This window comes from Diadema setosum, chromosome 15, assembly GCF_964275005.1.
Source record: "Diadema setosum chromosome 15, eeDiaSeto1, whole genome shotgun sequence".
Taxonomy (NCBI): domain Eukaryota; kingdom Metazoa; phylum Echinodermata; class Echinoidea; order Diadematoida; family Diadematidae; genus Diadema; species Diadema setosum.
Window position 1 is genome coordinate 35338771 of NC_092699.1, and position 22059 is coordinate 35360829.

At 39.0% G+C, this 22059-nt stretch overlaps 1 protein-coding gene across 1 annotated transcript in view; it reads left to right on the forward strand.

Annotated features, from left to right (window-relative positions):
• The window catches only part of LOC140238712 (alpha-2B adrenergic receptor-like), a 42827-nt gene extending 21164 nt beyond the window's left edge, over nucleotides 1–21663 (forward strand). The window contains exon 2 of the mRNA XM_072318610.1: nucleotides 20606–21663. Within this exon, the coding sequence (XP_072174711.1) occupies nucleotides 20606–21663 (1058 nt within the window). The remainder of the gene's footprint in view (nucleotides 1–20605) is intronic.
• The last annotated feature ends 396 nt before the right edge of the window (nucleotides 21664–22059 follow it).

The following is a 22059-nucleotide window of genomic DNA, read 5'->3' on the forward strand; positions in this document are numbered from 1 at the left end:
CCCCTTTAAGGCTGATTTCATCCCTCGGTAGTAAACCCCCAGCTGGGACAGTGCGTACTAAAGTAACGCGAATGCCGTTACACAGCATGCATAAAATGGTCCATTTTAATCGACCTCTAACGGATGCACGTCAAGAGTTCGACAACCATGAGTCATGCAGCCGACGACTATCATACAACCCACGAGTCATAACCCACGAGTCATAGAGCCCACGACTCATACTGTCCATGAGCTCGACTCTAGGCAAATAATGCCCATGAGTCCGACACTATAGGCAAACAAGGCCTACGAGTTCGACGCAATTCAAAGCGAAAAAGGCCCACGAGACTGATACATTCAACCCCTTGATGTAATGTCAAACTCGGCTTTTTTTTTTTTTGTCTAGTGTCGGATTCGTGGGCCTTGTTTGCCTGGCGTCAAACTCAAGGACCTTATCTGCCTAGTGTCGTGCTCGTGGGCTGTATGACTCATGAACTTTTTTTCAGTGTCGAACTTGTGGTCGGTATGACTCGAGAGTCGTCAGTCTGTCGAAGAAATATTCAAAGGAGGGCACGTGTTATGTTACTGGTCTAGGTTTTCGTACATCATAAGAGGTTGACAATATATTGGTCGACACTACATTATTTGCTACTGCGACGATTACTCCAGTTTTATTTTCTCCAAGCCAGGACTTAGGGTTAGAGTTAGGGCTGTAACAGAGTTTTAAGTTTCGTTTGATGTGAGGATTAGGATACAGGTTAGGGTAATGTCTGTGGGTAGGTTTTATGTTTGGCTTAGCGGGCAGATATTTCATGAGAGCAATTGTCGCGGGAGCAAATGTCATGTAACCATGGTAACCGACAGTTGCTGATCAGTGCAAGTTCCAATGTCAACTTCCCTTGTTCAATTGTTGTAAAGAAGTTGTCAAAAAGAAAGAAAGCATTTTCTATTTTTGTTGCACATTAGTGACAGACCCGTCAGAAAGGCACATTAAAATCACTGGCGTGTAGTCTCAAGACACAAGACTTAAATTGATTAAGGCAGAGAAGTGTAAAAAGGTTCCATCGTGTTTTCGAGCACTGAGCGAATAATGGTTTGAGGGAAATCCAGCCGGTCTGTGTAAAATCAGGGAGGTGGTAAAATGCATTGAAGGGCAGACAATAATGTTAAAGGGACTGTACAGTACTGCATGGTTGAGGTGAGGATTCATCTTGTAACGTTTTTGGGAGATATTTAGAAACCACTCAATGAAATGTTGAAGAGCATACAATTCTACGGGGATCAAAAGTTTATTTGATGAAAATCGGTTTTGAAATTACTGAGATATCTAAAAATAAGGAAAAACAAAGAGATACTAATAAACGTCGTGGCCTGTCAATTTTATTAGGATCGCTTTTTTGGATATCTTAGTAATTTCAAGGCCAATTTTCACCAAATAAATGTTGAATCCCTCTTGAAATTACATGCTCTTTCATATTTCAGCAGAGGTTTTTCATTATCTCATCAAGAAATGTCAGAAACCTAACATGCTTAAAGTTAGGTCTCTATCATTACTATACTATACTACTAGGCCGTGTTCTTGACAGCGTATACAATGTATACGTTTTCTATGACCACCAATGACCACGGAGACTTTGTTGTTACAAACAAAACCTAAATACAAACACACAAATAAGATCAACGAAATTAGAAATAAAAAAAAAACAACGAAGACAACAGCAATAGACTAGCCGTGAAAGCGTATTCCTTAATGTTACAATAAATCAACTTAAAAGGAAAGAAAAATGGTATACCAAATTCTTGGATGACAATAATTAAATGAAAAAGAAGGAAATGAGAGAATATAAAGAAAAGTGAAAATGAGTCAAAATAATGGTGGAGCATATAATGAGACTGGAGATATATTAAAGAGAAAGTAAATCAACCATCTCTTAGTGGAGTAAAACACCAAAGCCACATCAGTGGTATAAGAAAATGCATTATCGTGATCGAGTTACCAAGTCGTTTACATCGGATTTTCCTGTATATCTTTCTGTATATTCACTCTCACAATCGATCTCGGGGAATGGCGCCTTTTCGTACGAATTCCCGCTGAGTTTTCTCACGCAACTGTATACTGCACATATCTTTATTATCTGAACAAATGGACAGCGCCTTGAGATAACCACGTTCGCGTGACCTTACACTAGTTTCAGCCAGGTTTCATTATAGTTGCCTTTCACCTGCTCAACCGAGAATAGGCCTTCTGACAGTTTCATCGTTATTTTTGTAGTGGTTGTCATCCCCGTTTCATAAGAGGGATGTATAAACAATAACAGCAAGGGGGCAACAAAGTGAAGGAAGAATACAACTTATTGTCACCTTGAGTATTGGATATCATGGGATTGACTACTGACCCAGACATAAAAAATACCAGGGATATCACTTTTTTCTTTCTTCTTTTTTCTTTTTTTTCGGGGGGGGGGGGGGGGCAATGTCCTGGCGCGACAAGTGATAACGAGGACGCACAAATACAGTGGTTACAGACAAAGACAGGCTGACAAACACACAAACATACAGGCAAACATAATGATGAGCTCACCATTATAAACACACTCACTGCTCACACAGACCGCCATCCTGATTCTCAACTGTTATGTCTCTCCCATCTTTGGTTTTAAAAGTGTCAGCTAAAAAGTAAATGTTGAGTTTTCTGCTTCTGCTTGTACACTTGAAAAAAGCACTTCAGTGAAATTTATTCACGGGCTTGCTATGACTTCAGTGGAGAGGATACGGGATAGTTTAAGACCCTTATGACGGAATGTTTCCGTAAGCGCCAAATGATGTCCCCCGTATATTCCCGCCAGCACCATAACAACCTGAATACGGATGTTCATGGCGCTTACGGATTATATCAAGTGTAGAAATTTCGTGAGCAATTTTCCTCTGTCTATGCTCTCCAGTGATACACGTACGTTCAAAGCTTATGATAGATTATTATTATTATAATTATACCTTCTGACATCAGACCAATTATACAGATCGATAATAACGCATCGTTGCAGAGCTAGGGCGAATCCCGCAAAAGATTGTACAATAATTGTTGTCATTTTTCAATCTTTGAAATGATCTATTTGAGATTAGTATATTCATGAATAGCCCTCTCCCCACCCCCCGAAAAAACATTCTTTCTAGCGTTCGAATATACCCTTCAGACAACAACGAACATGACGAGTGTGTCGTAACTTCATTCTCCTAACACTATTACGCTGAATTACCCTTGAAACAATGGTCAATGTAGTCATTTCAACTTGGAATCCAGTAGACATTATCATTTTGACCTTTTAATGGAAGTTGGCGTCAGATAAGATCAAGTTAAAGCTTACTTAAGTTGGGGTCATGGCTACTAAAACAACAAGATGAGAAAAATGCTGCTGAGTATATAGGACAGGTATGCAATTGTATATTTTGAAAGCTGAGGATTAATTGTTTAATGTTGCCATGGAACCTAGATTAATCCACGAAGGACGGACAAGTCAATTTGTGAGCTTTCTTGTTCAATCCAGTGGCATCTGTTTGATAAGATCCGTGAACAGTATTTAACCCAATAACGTTGTGTAATGACAATATTATAATAGTAATGCAATTTGATAATAACAATACATGGTCGACTCACGCTGGTAGAGAGTGCAACAAAATGGATACGAGGATCAAATATTATTTCATATAATATTTTATATTCTACGAACTGCTAGTAATCTAATAATAGATGAACTTGGTCATGATATTCAGTGCGTTTTTGCTGGTTATAGTTCTTGTCCTTTAAGTGTGTTACACTGCCCAGGACAAAGGATAAAAGGCCAGCTGATCAACGGGCAACTGCTATTCGGATTGTAGAATATTTGCCTTTAGAATGCAGTGGGGAAACTATTCTATTCCATTCCTATTGAATTAATTAATTAATTAATTTTTTTAAACATTTGCCATCAGCGTGTATGCTTTGGTCGGTGATTATTATAAAGTCTACATCCTAGCATTTTGACTGACAGAAACGAATTATGGAAAAAGAACACACACACACAAAAAAAAAAAACTTTATATATGCCCGTTCACTTTTTGAGGACATTATCCTTTATTTGAAACACAACCATTAACGACTTCGTGTATAGAATCCATTAATCGAGATTTTTGCAGACCACATTTTGCCTATATGCATGAAAGCAGAGCTTTATTCAGACATGTCACAGTCGCTCCTTGCTGAAGTGTTTTTAAACTCCAACTAAATAAGTTTTGCCCCTGCTGAGTTGGCAATTGGTTTTCATATAATTTGTTCCTCTTCAAAATCATGCGTACAAGCCTCTTTTTTCAGCAAAGACCTTACGAATCCATTAGCTCTCCTGGTCAGTTTTCTTTCAGTTTATCTAGCAAGAAAATTAAGAGCACTCAAGCAACCTTCATTGGGTCTGATTTCGCGCGCTAATGCCGTCTATAAGGACCATTATTGCGTGCATTGCCGTGAGTTTTCTCATGTTTACTATATATAAGACATGATGCTGCTGGGCCATTTTATGCTCTTATGTTACCAGATTTACCGTATGAGCCACAATTTTGTTACGTCGCAAAGTTTAATTAGCACGACTTTAGGACTTTATTACCCGCCCTTGCCTTCCACCTGCTTGTCCATAGTGTCACAAAATCCGAGAGAAAATGAAAAGCACCTTCAATGGTCCTGAAGTTTCTTTGCTTTTCGAGATACTTTTATTGTCCTTTGAATCTACTTGGTCATTTTCCTTTTCAGCGTTTATACTTATTTCTGGTTATGAGGCGTCAAAAATCCTTATTTTCCTCACTAAAAACTCTAAGTTATATATAGATGGAGCAGATAAGAATTCCACAACGAAAATAGAAATAACGACAGAGTTTTTTGTTTGTTTGTTTGTTGTCGTTGTTGTTGTTGTTGTTTTTGTTGTTGTTATTTTTTTTTTTTTGCTGCTGTTGCAGTCTGTGACTTTTTATACAAATTCATTTCTGTTACATTTTTTTTTTCAAGAACAGAATGTACCAACGGAATACATCAATAAAACGGAAATCTTGGGGAAACTTCATTTTCTGAGAAAATTCAAGTTTAAACAAACGAATTAGATAAAACATTAACATACGAAATACAGTAAATTACTGAATTATCTCGTACATTATTATGTTTCACCTTGCAGGGGGCCGTCAGAATAGAGGTGACATGACATTGTTTTGCTCCTGCGACAATTGCTCCGGTCTTATTTTCTCCAAGAACTTAGGGTTTTATATATATAGGGTTAGGGTTGTGATAGGGTTGTAGGTTTAGTTTGATGTGAGGATTAAGTTGAGAGTTAAGGTTATATGTTTCTTGGTAGAATTTATGGGGTCATCCCAATAGGCCGACACCCACTAGTCATACAGCCCACGAGTTCGACACTGAAAACAGGTTCATGAGTCATACAGCTCACGAGTCATACAGCCCATGAATTCGACACTAGGCAAATAAAGCCCATGAGTTCGACACTATAGGTAAAAACAGCCCACGAGTTCGACAGATACAACACGGCGCGTAATGTGTCGGTCTCGTGGGCCTTGTTGGCTTAGTGTCGAACTCATGGGCTGTATGACTTGTTAGCTGTATGACTCGTGGGCTGTATGACTTGTGAGTGGTCTTGTGGTCTGTATGACTCGTGGGTGTCGGTCTCGTGACGTGCACCCGAATTTATTTGTAGCTTAGCGTGCAAATATTTCATGGCAGCAATTGTCGCAGGAGGAAGTGCCATTGAACCCAGAATAAACCATAAGGATGCTTGATTAGATGACAGCCCTTCCTCAGGGCCAAACGACTAAAATATGGTCCTCAGGATATACTCACGGAAGTAAGGCTAAAAATGTGCAATTTTGCAGCTTGGGAGGGGGATTCACGAAAGGCCTGGTTTGATTTTCACATATACAAAGGAAATAATTGGTGATTAATGTGGTTGTATAGTTAAATTGACACTTATAAATGCATTAATTAATTCTGCTGTATATAGTTGTTGTCAGTGCTTTAGACTACTGATGTAAGAAGGAATTTACAAAATAAGAGCAGCTTAGCTAATTATTTAACTCGGCGATTTCCTCTTTTTTTTTTTTTTTTTTTTTTTTTTTTTTTGGTGTTTGTCAAGATTCTCCTGAATGAGCTTATTGCGTATTATATGTTTTCACTGCAAAAGCAAGCCAGGTGAACCTTCCAAAAATTTGTGATAATGGGGTAATTTTGCATACTTCCCTATACTTCCAAAAGTCTCTGGTATGGGGTTAAAATCGTAACCCTTTATGGGGGTACATGTATGTCTGGAAGAATCTGGAACAAGCATAATATGCGTCTGGCAGAGGAGGAGGGGTGGGGGAGAATCAATGTACTGGTGTATATATATTTGAGACCCATGCTGGACCTTCAGTGTATATAACAGCTGATGACAGTTATCCAAAAGCATGAGGAGGGATCATCCCTTTTTTTTTTTTGTAATTGTAATATTTGTTATTGTGATATTTGGTTTTTTGTTTTGTTTTGTTAATGGTAAAGGTTAACTTTATTGTGCAATAGATGATATTTATTTTTTGAAGCATGTTTACATGTATTTAAATGTATTCATGATGATTTATGTAAAATATCCTCAATTTAGCCTGCGGGGTGCAATGAACGTTATCCAATAAATACCTTTTAATACAATTCAATTCAATTCATTTCTTTCCATTACGATTTGAGCGACGGATTTTGAAATTGCCCTGGTTGAGAATCGCCAGTGATCACTGTAACCTTGATGTCGCCTCTGACACAGATATTCACAAGGTCCCCTCCATTACTGACTTAGGGGGCGGAAAGGGTCCAGCTGCTCCACCGGTCACCAATATCCTAATGGCACTATAGGACTTTTCTAATGCGTGATGATGGTTCTCATTCCCTTCTTCGTTTCATCGCATAGCTATTATCTATTGCTGACAAGCCAAAGTCTAATTAAAGAGAATCTGTTGTGGTGAGCATAATAGTATGGTATTTTGGAGAAGATCATGGACTTTTAAATGGTGGGTTCTGGTTCTACTGCTGCCTGGCACATGCACCGTAGAGGAGATAGACGATGATGTTATGTAACACCTCACCCAGGTGGAAATATGGGGTGATGTTCGTTATTCCGAAGGTTCGATATTCCAATAACACATGGATTCTCTATACCAAGATGTTTGTTAATCTGGAAATAAAAAGGGGAAAATAATAAGTAGTTAATAAGTAAATAAAAAATAACGAAATTTCGGAAATACGAACTACATTTCTATTTCAGATTAAGTAATCTTTAGAAAAACGAGGCTTTTTTTTTTCTTTTTAGGATTAACGAATCATTGGAATTACGACCCTCATTTCATTTTCGTATTATTACATGTTGGGAATAATGAACCGTATTTCATTTTCGGAATTAGACATCTTATAATCTTAGGCATCTTCGGAATAACAAACCTTGGGTATGACGTACCTTCCGAGTCACGAAATATAACCGGAAATATGGGTATCTGTTTGGGGGTATAATGGTTATGTCAGGGTCTTCTGTGGCAGCAGTAATTCTTACACCAAAGAGCCTATGGTATAGAAACAAATAGGACATCCTTTTTTTCTCTCTCTCTCTTTATCATAGTATTACTACCAACCAGATTCAACTGCTCTAACCCCTCCTAAACGTTTATACCATGTATATACAACTGTAGATAAGTCACTCTCATCAACCATTTTCCCCAATCCATATAAATCCTTTTCCATATTTTTTCCAGTGAAAAATCCTTGCTCATAATATCATTATTACGTCGGCTTTTTTATATCCATTTTGTTGTTGTTGTTGTTGTTGTTGTTATTGTTGTTGTTGATGTTGTTGTTGTTGTTAGATTTGTCATGCATGCAAAGAAATAGATAATGAATGGGTATTAATTGGTGTGCTTTTTTACATTAGTCTCAAGCTATAGGAAAAATGATGTTTGTGTGTATGTATCTGTGTGTGTGTGTGTGTGTGCGTATGTATGTGTGTGTGTGTCTGTTTGTTTGATAAGATCGATTCCAGGAGATTTCATCTTCTGATGGATGAAATTGAGACAAAACTTAACCCTCCTCGACATCAGATACTCATATTTCTCGTCAGCTGTTTGCTGCAGGTTTCCAATCAGGGCAGGTTGTCGTTGCTGCAACAAAGTCGGTATAAGTGGTAGACAAGTGATGACGTAATTGTTTGTTCGACAATATAAAGTAGAAATTCAGACGAGACTTTTAGTGAATCATAAGCCCTATGGAAGTCCCACCCGCATCCGGACTCTTTTCAAACAATGTATGTCTGGCCGGTGTGGTTGTCTGAGTGGGGTGTTGAGTTGGTCAGTGGGCGAGGTAGTCTACTGCCGGTAGAACGGGCCGGCGCTCTGGCGTGGCGGCCTCTCTGTCATCATGAACGGACCGGTCCGGTGCACTCCCGTGGCGGCCTCTGACCTGTCACGGATTTTACTTAAACGCACGCTCATTCAATTTTACCTCTCTCGGATCGCTTGTAAATTGGCAAAATAAGTTAACCTACTTTTCGTATTCGTCGTGAAAGCTCCACGGATAAAAGGAATGGGTTAACGGAAATGAAGGGACGGGGAGGGAAAACATGGGTTTTTTGAGCGCATGTTTGATTATCATGTCTATCAGTTTCCTTTATTGTTGACTGATGTCCTTGAAGGAACGCTTAAATACCCTGGGTTTGGCCGTATGTTTAACCCAGTGGTTTTCCTGTTGCTTGAATAGATTGGACATCTGTCAAACGTAAGTCCTTTCATTCTCTGAGAACGTCTATCCATAGAAATTTAAAAACGTGGGTGTTAACATTGTCATGAAAACCTATTCGTTCAAAAATTTCTCGTGCACCCGTAGAGAGGTATATTATTATTTTAACCCACCCACGACCGACTGTACGCTCTTTGCCGTGCTATGATTCCGACGGGTCTTGGAAACTCCTACATAACAGAATGAACAGAATGAACAGAATGAAATTATCAGAAAAAGTAAATAAATCAGAGGAAGACTCACAGACAAACAGACAGACAGACAGATAAATAGATGGACAATAGTGGGAACCTATGTTACCGACCTAAATCCTTCACGACAGTTTATTCAAGTTTTTAAACCTTCGTTGATGCCTGCTTTGGTAGTTCGTCCTTGATTGACAAATATGTTTGTGGCATAAGACAATGTTCATATAATTCTTGTGTAAGGGTGAATAACACGGCACGCTGAGTCAACATTTTTGTAACCCATACAGCTCAAAACCCGCAATATGTCCCCAAATGGATTGGCTTTTTTTCCGAGCTGAAGTCAGATTCTTAAAGAGGAGATCTTCAGCTCGAAGTGATACACTGTATTAAGACTCATTTAGGTTATGTTCGTAACTCACGGATATAAATGATTATTTTATTATGATTATTATTATCATTACTATATTATTATTATTATTATTATTATTATTATTATTATTATTATTATTATTATTATTATTATTATTATTATTATTATTATTATTATTGTTATTATTATTATTATTATTATTATTATCATTATTATCATTATTATTATTATTATTATTATTATTATTATTATTTTTATCTACTCGACCTTTTCAGGGAACAATACAGTAGATACAAAAACAAAAGTGTATTACAAGAGTATAAGAAATAAGACTTAACCCTAACTAGGCCGGGGGGGGGGGCCTCCGAGGCCCCCCCCCCCCTCGACATTCCGCGCGATGTATCGCTAACGTGACAAGCTATCGCCGCGACGTTTCATGACTTTTTCCTGTCGAGTCTCCCGCATCTTTTGACACCAAATTTGCGATGTCCGGGCGCGCGGTTCCGAAGTTTCGCATAAATATGTACATGCATGTCAGACCAAAAATTGCTCAAAAACGTGAATTCGTGTACAATTTCAATGGAAACTGTGCTTACAGTCAAGTTTCAGAAAAGCATGATTATTTTGGGGTTTTATTGATTACAATCAATTAATAACATATTTTCTTGTTCGGAACAATGTCGCGGACAAGTTTCACCGAAAAAACAATGAAAAACATAAAGTCGAAAAAACAAAGAAATACATAAGAAATTCAAAAAACAATAAAATACTTAAGAAATTTTTTTGGATAGCTCAATTTTTTCTCTTATATTTGCTTAGGACACTAAAAAGAATATTTACACAAAAAATGTGCCCATTTCGAGCTTTATTTAGTGATTTATACCAAATTGTCCGATTTCATGCATCATTATGCATAAATTAGCATAATTTAGCATAAATGACAATTTTTTAAAAATCTAACTTCGTAGTACTTTAGATTACACCATAGGCAATGTGTGTGCCAATTTTCGTCGCGATCGCGCGGTCGACGGCCGAGATCTGGAGGGGGGGCCTGGGAGCCCCCCCCCCCCCGGCTCTATGATCTACCTAAATAGCCCGGCCTAGTTAGGGTTAACCCTTGTGAGGGATAGAACGTTGGATGGTAGAAGGCGTAACAGTCCTCTACCACCAAAATAATGTTATGTATTGATTAGCCTTGTTGCTTCTACTATTAAGAAATATACAATTTGCTTCAGATTCTGATTACATCCGAAATTTCATAAGAAGCAGGTTACATTGCACAAAGATCGGGTGTAAATCTAACTAACACAAACGAGCATATAGAGTGTCAATACAGGAAAACACCGACAGGTGTAGGCCCTATATTGTGATGGTGTTGAAAAGTGTTCATCTGGCACTTCGTGGCGTTAATTTGGCACCGTAGCTGGTGATATTTTTGACAATGCACTGGTGTCAATTCAACAATTACACTACATGGCGTGGACTTGGCATTGTTGGTGTTCATTTCAATTGCATAACACCTGCAGAGTGTGAATAGGAGACCACCACCTCTTGTGTTACTGTGGTGTAAATGTAATCAAAATTTAGGTACTTTATCGGAAAACTCTTATTCGTCTTGTTGAAGTTCAAAATCAACAAGAAGAACAGGAACTAATGATCTTTTTTTTTTTTAAGTTTTCTATCTTGAAGCGACACCGATTAGTGTTAATGTAACACCACAAAAGAAATAATGAGTACCGGAAATCTAACATCAGCTCGGTGTTTCGCATTGAACACCCGATGCTTTGCAGTGTATAAAAGTCCTTTACATGTCGTTTCTATGGTGACCGCATCTCGCATTCCCGCATCTCATTTCGTGATATACTCTGTGACTTGGCAAAAATGGTATTTCGGTGGACACTAGTAGAGAGTGCAAAACAATGACCTTGAGAAGCTACTCAAAACTACAATAAAGGAATGGGTTTTATCCTAAGTCAGCCGAGGGGGGGGGGGGGGGAAGGAGGCATTTGTTTTCTCTGGTCCTAGTTCTTTTATGTTTGGGTACTTAAAGGATGAGTTTCTATCCTACAGCCAATGGTAAATGACAGAGGAAACAAAAGAAAAAAGCCTTGGTATCCATGGCGACATTAACAAACCCAGTCGTGTTACTAATCGAGGTAGAGGTGTGTGTTCGGGATCATTTTAGCGAATTAACTGGGGCAGAAAACAGCGGCCAGCTAGCACGGCGAAATGTCATTCATCAGAGGTGTTTTAAACTGCGCGGAACTAATTAATTGGTTTGCTGACTGACTGACTCTGGTTCAATCTGGGAGCTGGTGTAGAAATTAGGTCTCCGCAATTCATCGTGACGATACATTTCGGCAAAGCACGATGAGTGCTGGTATGTACGTTACCTGTAAGACTTCCATTTCTAACTCATTTCTTTCTTTCTTTTTTCATTATTAATTAGAAGTTCCAGAGAATGCTGATGTGCTAGCTATCAATTAAGGTCTTAAAAATGACATGAAAGCACCAAGAATCTGCCCATGCAGGCAAAATTTCTGTGGCGTTGCGACCTCGCCTGACAGTTATTATACTTTGATATCATTTATTCATCAACCGGCGATCATTTTCATCAAGCCCTGGCCTCGCTTGATTGAGTGAAGGGGGTAAGGGGGGGGGGGAGGGGTGTTAAAAGCAGCAGGTGGAAGAGCGGCTATCCCCATGCAGCAGTGCGTGCAGAAGGGAGTCGCGTCGGTAACTCATGGAAAAATAATCAGCTTGCATTAGAACTTTCATCTTAGTATTCGTTCTCGTCCAACATTACTTATTGAAATGTTTCTGAACACATGCACAGCAAATAAGTTGTGTGCACGTCATCCCAGTTATTTGCATCATACCAAACCAGTTGATTCTTGAGTATGTGGGATTGCTTCCAGTTCAGCGTGAAGCATTTACACCCTATAAGGAAATTTGGCTCCTATTTCTTTCATAGGCTTATTAGCGATTCTCTTTCTTTCTTTTTTTCCTTTCTTTCCATTCCGTTCAATGGTATACCCTTCAGTCAAGTCATGTCATGTTGTTGTGCTTCTCCTGTCTTGCTCCGTCCTGTCTTTGTAAACATAAACTAGTAGTTTCTCGTGTTTTTGTAAACAAGTATTTTCATAAGAATCCTATGAGTGGTTTACAGTAAACCAGCATGCTTTTTAGTGGACCTCACAATTCATTTTCCCCCCTCAACATAACTTTGTATTTTGACGGTATGCATGTATATCTTTATTTGTTAACTATTATTCATCCCTTGCACAGTTGAATGTATGCTTTAGTTATAATTCCTGATTTATTCTGTGTTATGTTTAGCTGGAAAAAAAATGAATGAAAATAAGTGAATTGAATTGAATTGAATTGATTGAATTGAACTGAATTGAATTGAACTGAATTGAATTGAACTGAATTAAATTGAATTGGATTGAATTAAATTGAATTAAATTGAATTGGATTGGATTGGATTGAGTTGAATTGAATTGGATTGAATTGAATGAAATTAAATTGAATTGAATTGAATTGAATTGAATTGAATTGAATTGAATTAAATTGAATTGAATTGAATTAAATTGAAATGAAATGAATTGAATTGAACTGAACTGAAATGAATTGATTTGAATTGAATTGAACTAATATCCGATATAGGAGAAAATATTTCAACTTCTTTATTTGCTTTGTGATTGTTAATTAATGAACAGGATATATAGGAAAGATTAAAAAGTGGGTATTTATGAGGAAGTACAAGCAAAGCAATATCAATGATTATGATAATGTGACCATTTAAAAGCCTGTTTCACCTATGCGTATCCAATTTTACGTTTTCAACCCTGGGAAGAAGAGAAGGTATACCAAAGTCCGTTGTAAACGCTAACAATAATTACCAGTGTAAACCACAGCTTTCCGTGGTATATAGCTGGAATCGTCAATACTTGAATTCCCTCAATGTTATGAATCAATGTATTGTAACTTTTGCTCTCCATTTATCAGTATCTTTCAACAGATAATAATAAACAACCAGAGGGTGTCAACTACATGTAACACTCTCCGAAGTGTCAGTGTTATGTTCAGTCTTCGTCTATCAACCTTTTAACGGCTGCACCGCGGAATGCATTAAACACACTACGATTCTCACTACACTCTACACACTACACACATTACACACTACACATTACACACACACATACACTACGCATTTATGATTTTCATGTGCTCTATGCGTGACTATACTAATATCAATGTGTAGTCGGACATCACTCGCTGTTCCCCTTTTGCATTTGAAGGTCAGACTAAACTTCGTGTGATTAAATGTATATCTTGTGCACGACAGTCGGAATGTCGCATGAATGACACTATACTAAGAGCTGTACAGAAGTTGACAGGAGTTTAAATCACCTTCATGGGTCTAAAAGTACATCGAATGCGTGAATGACATAAACCAAGGTTGTTCATTTTGTTTCACATTTTGAGGATGCTTGGGAAAAAAAAAACGACTCTCAGTATTGAAAGTGCAAACGAAAGATTATTTTAGCCCAATTCAAGTGGCGTATGATACTCTATCCCTGAAGTTGCAGCTAGAAAGCACCAGCTCCACTTTATTTCCTTGTTCACATGTTCCATTTTCATGGTGCCTGGCTGTTCCCGTGGCTGTTAAAGAGATGGACTGCAGCTCGAGAAGCGGATCCAGGGGGAGGGCACCGGGCGTGCCCTCCCCCCCCCCCTTTATTCTTTTATTTGTTGTTAAAACAAAAGGAATAACAAGAAAGAATGGGGCTGCGTGCCCCCTCCCCCTTTAATTTTGTAAAGCCGCCCCCTCTTCACGGAATTCCTGGATCCGCCCCTGTACTCCAACATGAGGAAGATCACTGAAGTGCAGGAAATGATCGTGCAATCAAACCGCCAAACCAAATTATAGTATATCCCCGCATCGATTTCTCACTGGATCTTGTTTATGAAATGAGAGACGGATCGGTGTGACACGACAGATAGTAGGACTTGAACGTTGTTTGCCAAAAGACATGCTGGTCATGTTTCGATATGACCAGAAAATGTCCCTTTAAACAATCATGAAGCCCTGTTTGGGGAAGCATTATGGGGAACCTATACTCCTACAAGCATCTGCTTGTTCTGCTTCTGGAATGTCCCTTTGATAGAACTTCACCTGTTCTGATGATTATGGAGATCATATTGATCATGTATAATATAGAAGAGTTTCAATGAATCAAATCCAATTAAATATGATATGCACGGGCACACAATGTATTCGCTTTACCGCGCCTCCTACTGCATTGTTTACTAACCTTGTCCAGACGATTTTCATAATTTCACATCATGTAGTGCGTAAATCGACAGCTCCATGTATAGATTTGTGGAATTTATCGTGGTCCTTGAGCAGAGAAACAATACTCTGAAAAAATCTTAAATTATACTGAACAGTGTTGGTGACATATAAGGAGCCTCACATAATACAGAAATGTAGAAGTGTACTTCCATTACAATACCACTTGCTTAACAAGGTCACCTGTGTATATAGAATGTATGCATGTCATCTTCTTCTGTTTTGCTTCCTTGAGCCCCAACTCGTGCATTCTTTTGGTGATGCTGTCATGTCATCATCCTTGTTTATTGCGATTCGTTGTAAATTTCGAAAACATTCTTATTCCTCAACCCAATCACTATAAATTATGAAATCGGTATAACTAATCTATAGTTGTTCAAATGTAAAAGTCTGAAAATCATCCGGAGGTCTCCTTTAAATCCAGTCTCACTACGGATAGGCAGGGGACTGAATCCATGGCCTGTTTACAGCCATTCGAGGTTCTACTTCTATGTGTATTGTTCAGTCGGCTTCCTTCTCTTATCTATAGCTGATAAAAACATGTTGAATCAACGGGTAGATGTGGTAGGCTGTTATATTGAAGACTTCAAACCAGTTGCTCAGAGTATAAAATTCCACGCAAAGTTCAAGTTGAAATTACCGTATGTATTTGAAAGAGGAAATGATCAGACCATTGAAAGAGATTAAAGAATCGCAAAGAATTCCAAAGTTTCACAATAATATGCACAAACAATCCGTATCGATAACAATCGCATAAAAATAAATGAGACTCCGTGATATGGCCTTGCAAATAGTCTTCCTACGATTCACTTAAATATTCCGATATTATTCATTTGTATTAAAGACGAAGAATATTTTGTCCTTCACATCAAATAGGTTTAAAATAGTATGCAGACGATTATATTGAGCTAACTTTTAAAGCAGGGTAGTGAGTTGATGAATTCTTTACTGAAAAAAAAGTCATGATGCTAATTAAAAGAAAACAGAGGTAAACCCAAATTGAAGAGTTGAATAGCCCCATGACTTAATATGCACTTGCGATACGGACAAATATTAATATTTCGCAAAATATATTTATGTTAAACCTAAAAAATCCAAGGATTTCTCCTCTCTTGCACATCAGATATCAATATGCAATGAAAAAAATACTGTTTTGTTTAACATCGTGCATATTCTTGATAGTGTCAACTCGCACATGCAGTCTGTGGTAATTAATTCTTGTTTATAAAGGACCCTTGTAATACTCTGCTATCATGCTTGTCATTTGCCCGTGTCATGCCGGTTCTCACAGTGGGTCAGTCGGGCGGATATCCTCCCCGATACCGGGCCGCTTAGGGGGGAGACGATGGGCTTCTAACATCCTTCCGGTGAAAATCAATGAAAATAATGAGCGTGATGTGTCATTTTACAGAGGACGCGAACCAGTCTGTCAGTTTCAAAACATGTGTAGTTCTCTGACAGCATCGGATGTTTGAAAATGAACTTTTATTAGTATCATAATTCTTTGTGCGATAGTTAAATCGCCCCCACTCATTTTCTACCAGCTTCTTCGACATAAATATTTATACGATTCTTGCGTGCCACAACTCTGTATAGGAAATGTGACATCTGTTGTATCATTTTGCTGAGAGGCATGAGAAGACAAATGAACAAATGAAAGCAAAGCAAGCATTGTTTCTAGCCATATTTTATGGGGTACGATATATTTTGCAACTGTAACGGTGTAAGCAGATATGAATGACGTGACTAACGTGACTAACTGGGTTATTACACTAAAGTGCACTCTGCAATACGTTGAACTTACAACGGGGTAAAATAAGCAATAATCGGCCAAACTTGCGCGATTTATTACGGGGCACTGTCATGTTCGTATAAGCTGCTGGTATTAAGGGAACATCAACCATAACTTCATATGATTCGCGCAAAGTGGAAGTGTCAATATCCTCCACTATATGCCCGTCTGATGTTAATGCTTGCATTTATGTCGGGTTCCATGTCAGATCAACACCGATACTGGCAATATAGGTATATCATTTCTGTCTCTCTCTGCTTATGTGTCTTTTTCATTTCATTTTTGTGTGTGTCAGTTGTAGAACTATCTGCATGTTGTTCGACTCAATCAATGATCTGCTGGGATCAACAAGCTTCGAACTTCCATTAGCTTTGGTCTCTCCCAGATTTATCACAGAGTGTCATAAATCTTTATTTCCTATTGGCTGTGTCGATCTTATTAAAACTGCGTCGATAAACTGCTCAATATGTATGCAAATATATATGCATATCATAAACACGTACTTTATTATGTGAATACATATTCAAATATTATATATAGACAATTATACCGCTGTTGTATATTCATCCATTTAATGAAGTACACTTCCAGTGGATTTTCTCAGACTCACAATAAGCGTGAAATGAAAGGGAAATACGGCAGATTATGGGATGTTACTGCTAAAGCTTAAAATGAAAAAGGCATGCCCACGCACATTATAGCGTGAAGAGGATACACACTCAGTCTAATGCCATCCATATTGTATACAGTTTCGCCGTTCCCCTTTCATGATATACCTGTTTACTCTCTTCACATAACAGCGAGATCGATTTCCCTCGATTCTCTCTTCATCGCTTCCCTCCCTCTCTAAAACTGATACTTCCGACTGGGCATCTCAGGTATATAGTCATCCTATAGAACGGAGACCAAACCTCTTACTGTAATGCTGACCAAGCTGATAACGTGAAGACAGCATCCGGACCCATGTTCAAGTGTGATTAATCTGAATACTTCCTTTCAACCTCTCCCCCCCCCCCCATCCCTCCCTCCCTCTCTCCCTATCTCTCTCTCTCTCTCTCTCTCTCTCTCTCTCATTCTATTTCTTTGGTAGTACAAATGAGGGAAGCAAAATAAATAACCATAGACGTAAAATTAACCAAAGCGAAGTTGTGGTTTTCACCAACGTGAAACAATTATTTATATGATAGATCTATTTTTCTATTCAATCCATCTACTTAGTGAAAGAAAGGATTTACACTTTCGAACTCTCACTTTCTAGTTTAAAATTAGCAATAAAAGACACTCACACTTTAAAGGGACTGTACAGTACTGGTTGAGGTGGGGATTCATATTTGAATATTCCTAAGTGAGATAATGAAAAGCCTCTTATGAAATATGAAAGAGCATGTAATTTTAAGAAGGATTCAACGTTTATTTGATGAAAATTGGTTTTCAAATGGCTGAGATATCCCAAAAGTGCTAATAATAAAAGGCGACATGCCACAACTTTATTAGGATCTCTTTGTTTCACCTTGTTTTTGGATATCTCAGCCATTTCAAAACCGATTTTCATCGAATAACTTTTGATACCCCTTAGAACTGCATGCTCTTTGACATCTCATAGAGTGGTTTCTGAATATCTCGCAAAACGTTAAAAGCTAAATCCTCACCTCGACCAGAACTGTACACACCCTTTAAGTTTGCCCCAATGAATAGAATTATTATGATAATATATACTAGCGCAGTGGCAGGTATTTCATCTTAATCTTGCGTCCAATAAGAAAAAAGAGACATTCCAGAGTTTCATATATTAGTTTCGGGAAACGATGTAATTGGTCATAATTTCATTTATCAAAAATGACAACGCGAGGTGATCAAGCTAAAGAGACTGTGAAATACTGGTTGAGGTGAGGATTCAGCGTGTATAACGTTTTGCCAGATGTTTAGAAATCACTCTATGAAATGTAAAAGAACATACAATTCTAAGGGGAATCAAAAGTTTATTTGATGCAAATTTTCAAATGACTGAGATATCTAAAAACAAGGTAAAACAAAGAGATCCCAATAAAAGTCGTGCCATGTCAATTTTATTAGGATCGCTTTATTTTTGAAATCTCAGCCATTTCAAGACCAACTTTCACCAAATAAACGTTGAAGCCTTCTTGAAATTACATGCTCTTTCATATTTCATAGGAGTTTTCTCATTATCTCACCAAAAAAAAAAAAATGTTATAAACCTGAATCCTCACCTCGACCAGTACTGCACAGTCCTTTTAATGTCTCACATGCCTCTCATTAATGACTTGCGCATAAATCCACCGGATTTCAGCTTTGAGATAGCACGATATGAAGTGTGTATCCATGTAATTCTTCTCATCATGCCTTTTTGATGGAAAGTATTGTAGTTGTCTGAACTACAGTAACGCCTAAATGACATGAGATTTGCACACGAATTTGCATAATAATATGATCTTGATTAAATCACCAGGCGGGTTGATGGCTCGCAGTGCTGGCTGTTGTGATGGGTTGCTGCTAATGTATGTCGTATATTGTTCAGCAACTCAGTCACTTATAGCACATTCTCTCGCTCAAGCAGAAAGGATAGATTTGATGGACAGATAGGGAGACGAAGTCTACATCTTGGCGAGATAGAATGCTCAACCCGATAACCGCACTGCTTGACATGGTATGCTGTATAAGCTGTGATTTTCGCAATGGTTTCATTTTCGCGAATATTGCGAATCGCCATTGGACGGCGAATTTTAACCACACGCTAGAATATCTCAAACTGACCTGGGCAATAATATACTTATGATAGCCGAGGTGTCGGAAACACAAAAATAACATCTCGCGAAAATGGCCTCGATCCATTTCCTCATTCTCGAAAATATCTGTACACGAAAATAACAGCTTGTGCAGTGCACATAGCTCATGATATACGTACGCCCATTAATGTACATGTAGTTCTGTCAAGAAGTGTAACATTGAAATTTTGCAACATCACAACTTTACACAGGTCGATGGTAGTCGTAAATCGCTTCCTACATCACAACACAGGTCGATAGTAGTCGTAAATCGCTTCCTACGATTTTGACCCGGCCGTCAAAATGACCGATTTACCTGACCAACAGGAACACACGGAACTCAATGCCTGTTGTTTTCTCTTTCAATCTCTTATTGGAAGGTCTTAAAGGGACTGACGGCATTGGTTGAGTTGAGGATTCAGCTTGTAACGCTTTGCGAGATATTAGAAGCAGGGAGGTGGGAAGACCCACCTCCCTGTTAGAAGCCACTCTATGAAAATGTTAAAGAGCATACAATTCTAAGGGGAATCAAAAGTTTATTTGATGAAAATCAGTTTTGAAATGACTGGGATATCCAAAAACAAGGTAAACCAAAGAGATCCTACCTGTCAATTTTATTAGGATCGCTTTTTTTGGGTATCTCAGCCATTTAAAGACCAATTTTCACCAAATAAACGTTGAAGCCTTCTTGAAATTACGTGCTCTTTTATATTTCATAAGAGGTTTCTCATTATCTCACCAAAAATGTTATAAACCTGAATCCTCACCCCAGCCACTATTGTGCAGAGTTTACCCACATATACATGTGGATTGAGTAAATTTAACGATATTCGTTTAACTCATCACTGCAACACATGTTTAAGTATATAGTCCGTAGTTGGCATGAGTTCATCATATTCGATATTAAAGTAAAATAAGAGCGTAATGATATCATCGCAATAATACATATTTATGTACTATCAATATACAACGGGGTGGTACCGGAAGCTGTCAAGAGAAAGAGAGGGACAGAAAGAGAGAGAATGAGAGAGAGAGAGAGAGGGGGGGGGGGAAATAAGAGGGAAAGGGGGGGGGGAGAGATGCAAAAGAGATTATATATTTAACATTAACATTTTAAGCAAAGTCATATAATAAGTCATAGCGACCAGGATTCAATCTGTGTCTTACGTGCAAAAGTGTCAAGATTTTGTTCGTTATCGTGCGTCTCCCTTAGGGACTGTATTGACATTGTAAAGCCATGATGATGATAAAGATATAAAATATTCTCCTTTTCTTCTCTCCTTGTCTTTCTCTGCCTTCAGGTGTTTGGTGTCTTGCGGCTCTTCTGGGACTTCCCCCTCTCACAAGAGGCTGGGGTGAATATGGTTTCCTTCCAAACCAGTCCTTCTGTTTCTGTAGCTGGAGAACTAACATTTACTACACCTTCTTCATGGTAGGGGTCTGTTTCGGCGGTCCGTGCTCAGTGATGACGTTTTGCTACGTCAACATTCTCCGCGTTGTTCGTCAGAGTCGGAAGCGCGTCGCCAGTAACCCAGCTTGCATGCAAAAGCGACCGAAGCCGCTAGAAAGCCCGGCACCGTCCTTCGCGGCCAACGGGACCCCACCTCGGAAGTCTTCGCAGGAGTCGAATCAGATGCCAGAGAGCAACGCGCGTGAAAAACTTCGCTCCCAGCTCAATGAGCTTCTCCGCGCGCAGACCATCGCCATGGCGCACAACGATCTTTCTGGGAGTGGTCAATTCGACGCACCTGACACGTCGGAGCCCAAAAGCGTGCAGGATGCCGTGTGTGAAAGTGCGGAAAGTACTCCAGAGAAGCAGTTAAATTCAGGGAGTGGTCCAACGCGGGAAATTAAGTGGATTGTCCCGCGCAAAGGATCCAAAGCGACAATCGCTTCGGACGATGGAGACAGAAATAGTAATGATACGCGGAAAGATCGCGGGAAAGGTAGGTGTGTATCTCCAAATGAGCGATCGGCACTCACAAGACATAAAACGCGCAAGAAGAATCGCTCAGAATCAGAGAGGCGGCGGAAAGAAGAGGAACTTAAACTAACCAAGTCCTTTCTCGTTGTCATCTTCGTGTTTATTATCTGTTGGCTTCCTTTCTGCATCACCATGTTCTGGAGTGTTTTCTCCGAGGAAGACGACGCGGTGCCACGCCCCGTTGACATGGGTTCGCTGCTCCTAGGGTACCTCAACAGCTGCTGTAACCCAATCATCTACGGAGTCATGAACAAGCGTTTCCGTGCCGGCTACAAAAATATCCTGTGTGGTTGGAGGAGGAAGAAGGAATCTAGTAGCAATAACCAGGCAAGCGGAATGCATCTCAACACTTCTACGATGGGCTCGCTCGGATAGCACATCCTGCCTCACAGGATCGAGACATGACATAATTTCGCAATTTTGATTCACTTCGGCACATTCCTGATGGGTCACGATTTCTCCGGGGCAGCGATAATTACTAGTAGCAGAAGCTGGGCATCGTCTTCAACAGACAATGATGACCGACTCACCCCATGCTTTCGGCCTGTCATTCGGCAGTTGTTCGAAAAAAAAAGAGTAACAGTACGTATTTATGCCGGAGCCATCAAACGGATGAAAGAAAAATGACAATTGCTGAATGAGAAGTTACCAACCCAACTCGCTTCTTTCCCTCACCCCCCCCCCGCCCCCCTTCTACACGATCTCTATGAATGTTTTACCCTTTTTAATTAGCAGGTGCCTCGGACACACTGCCAGAGTAATGAAAAATCA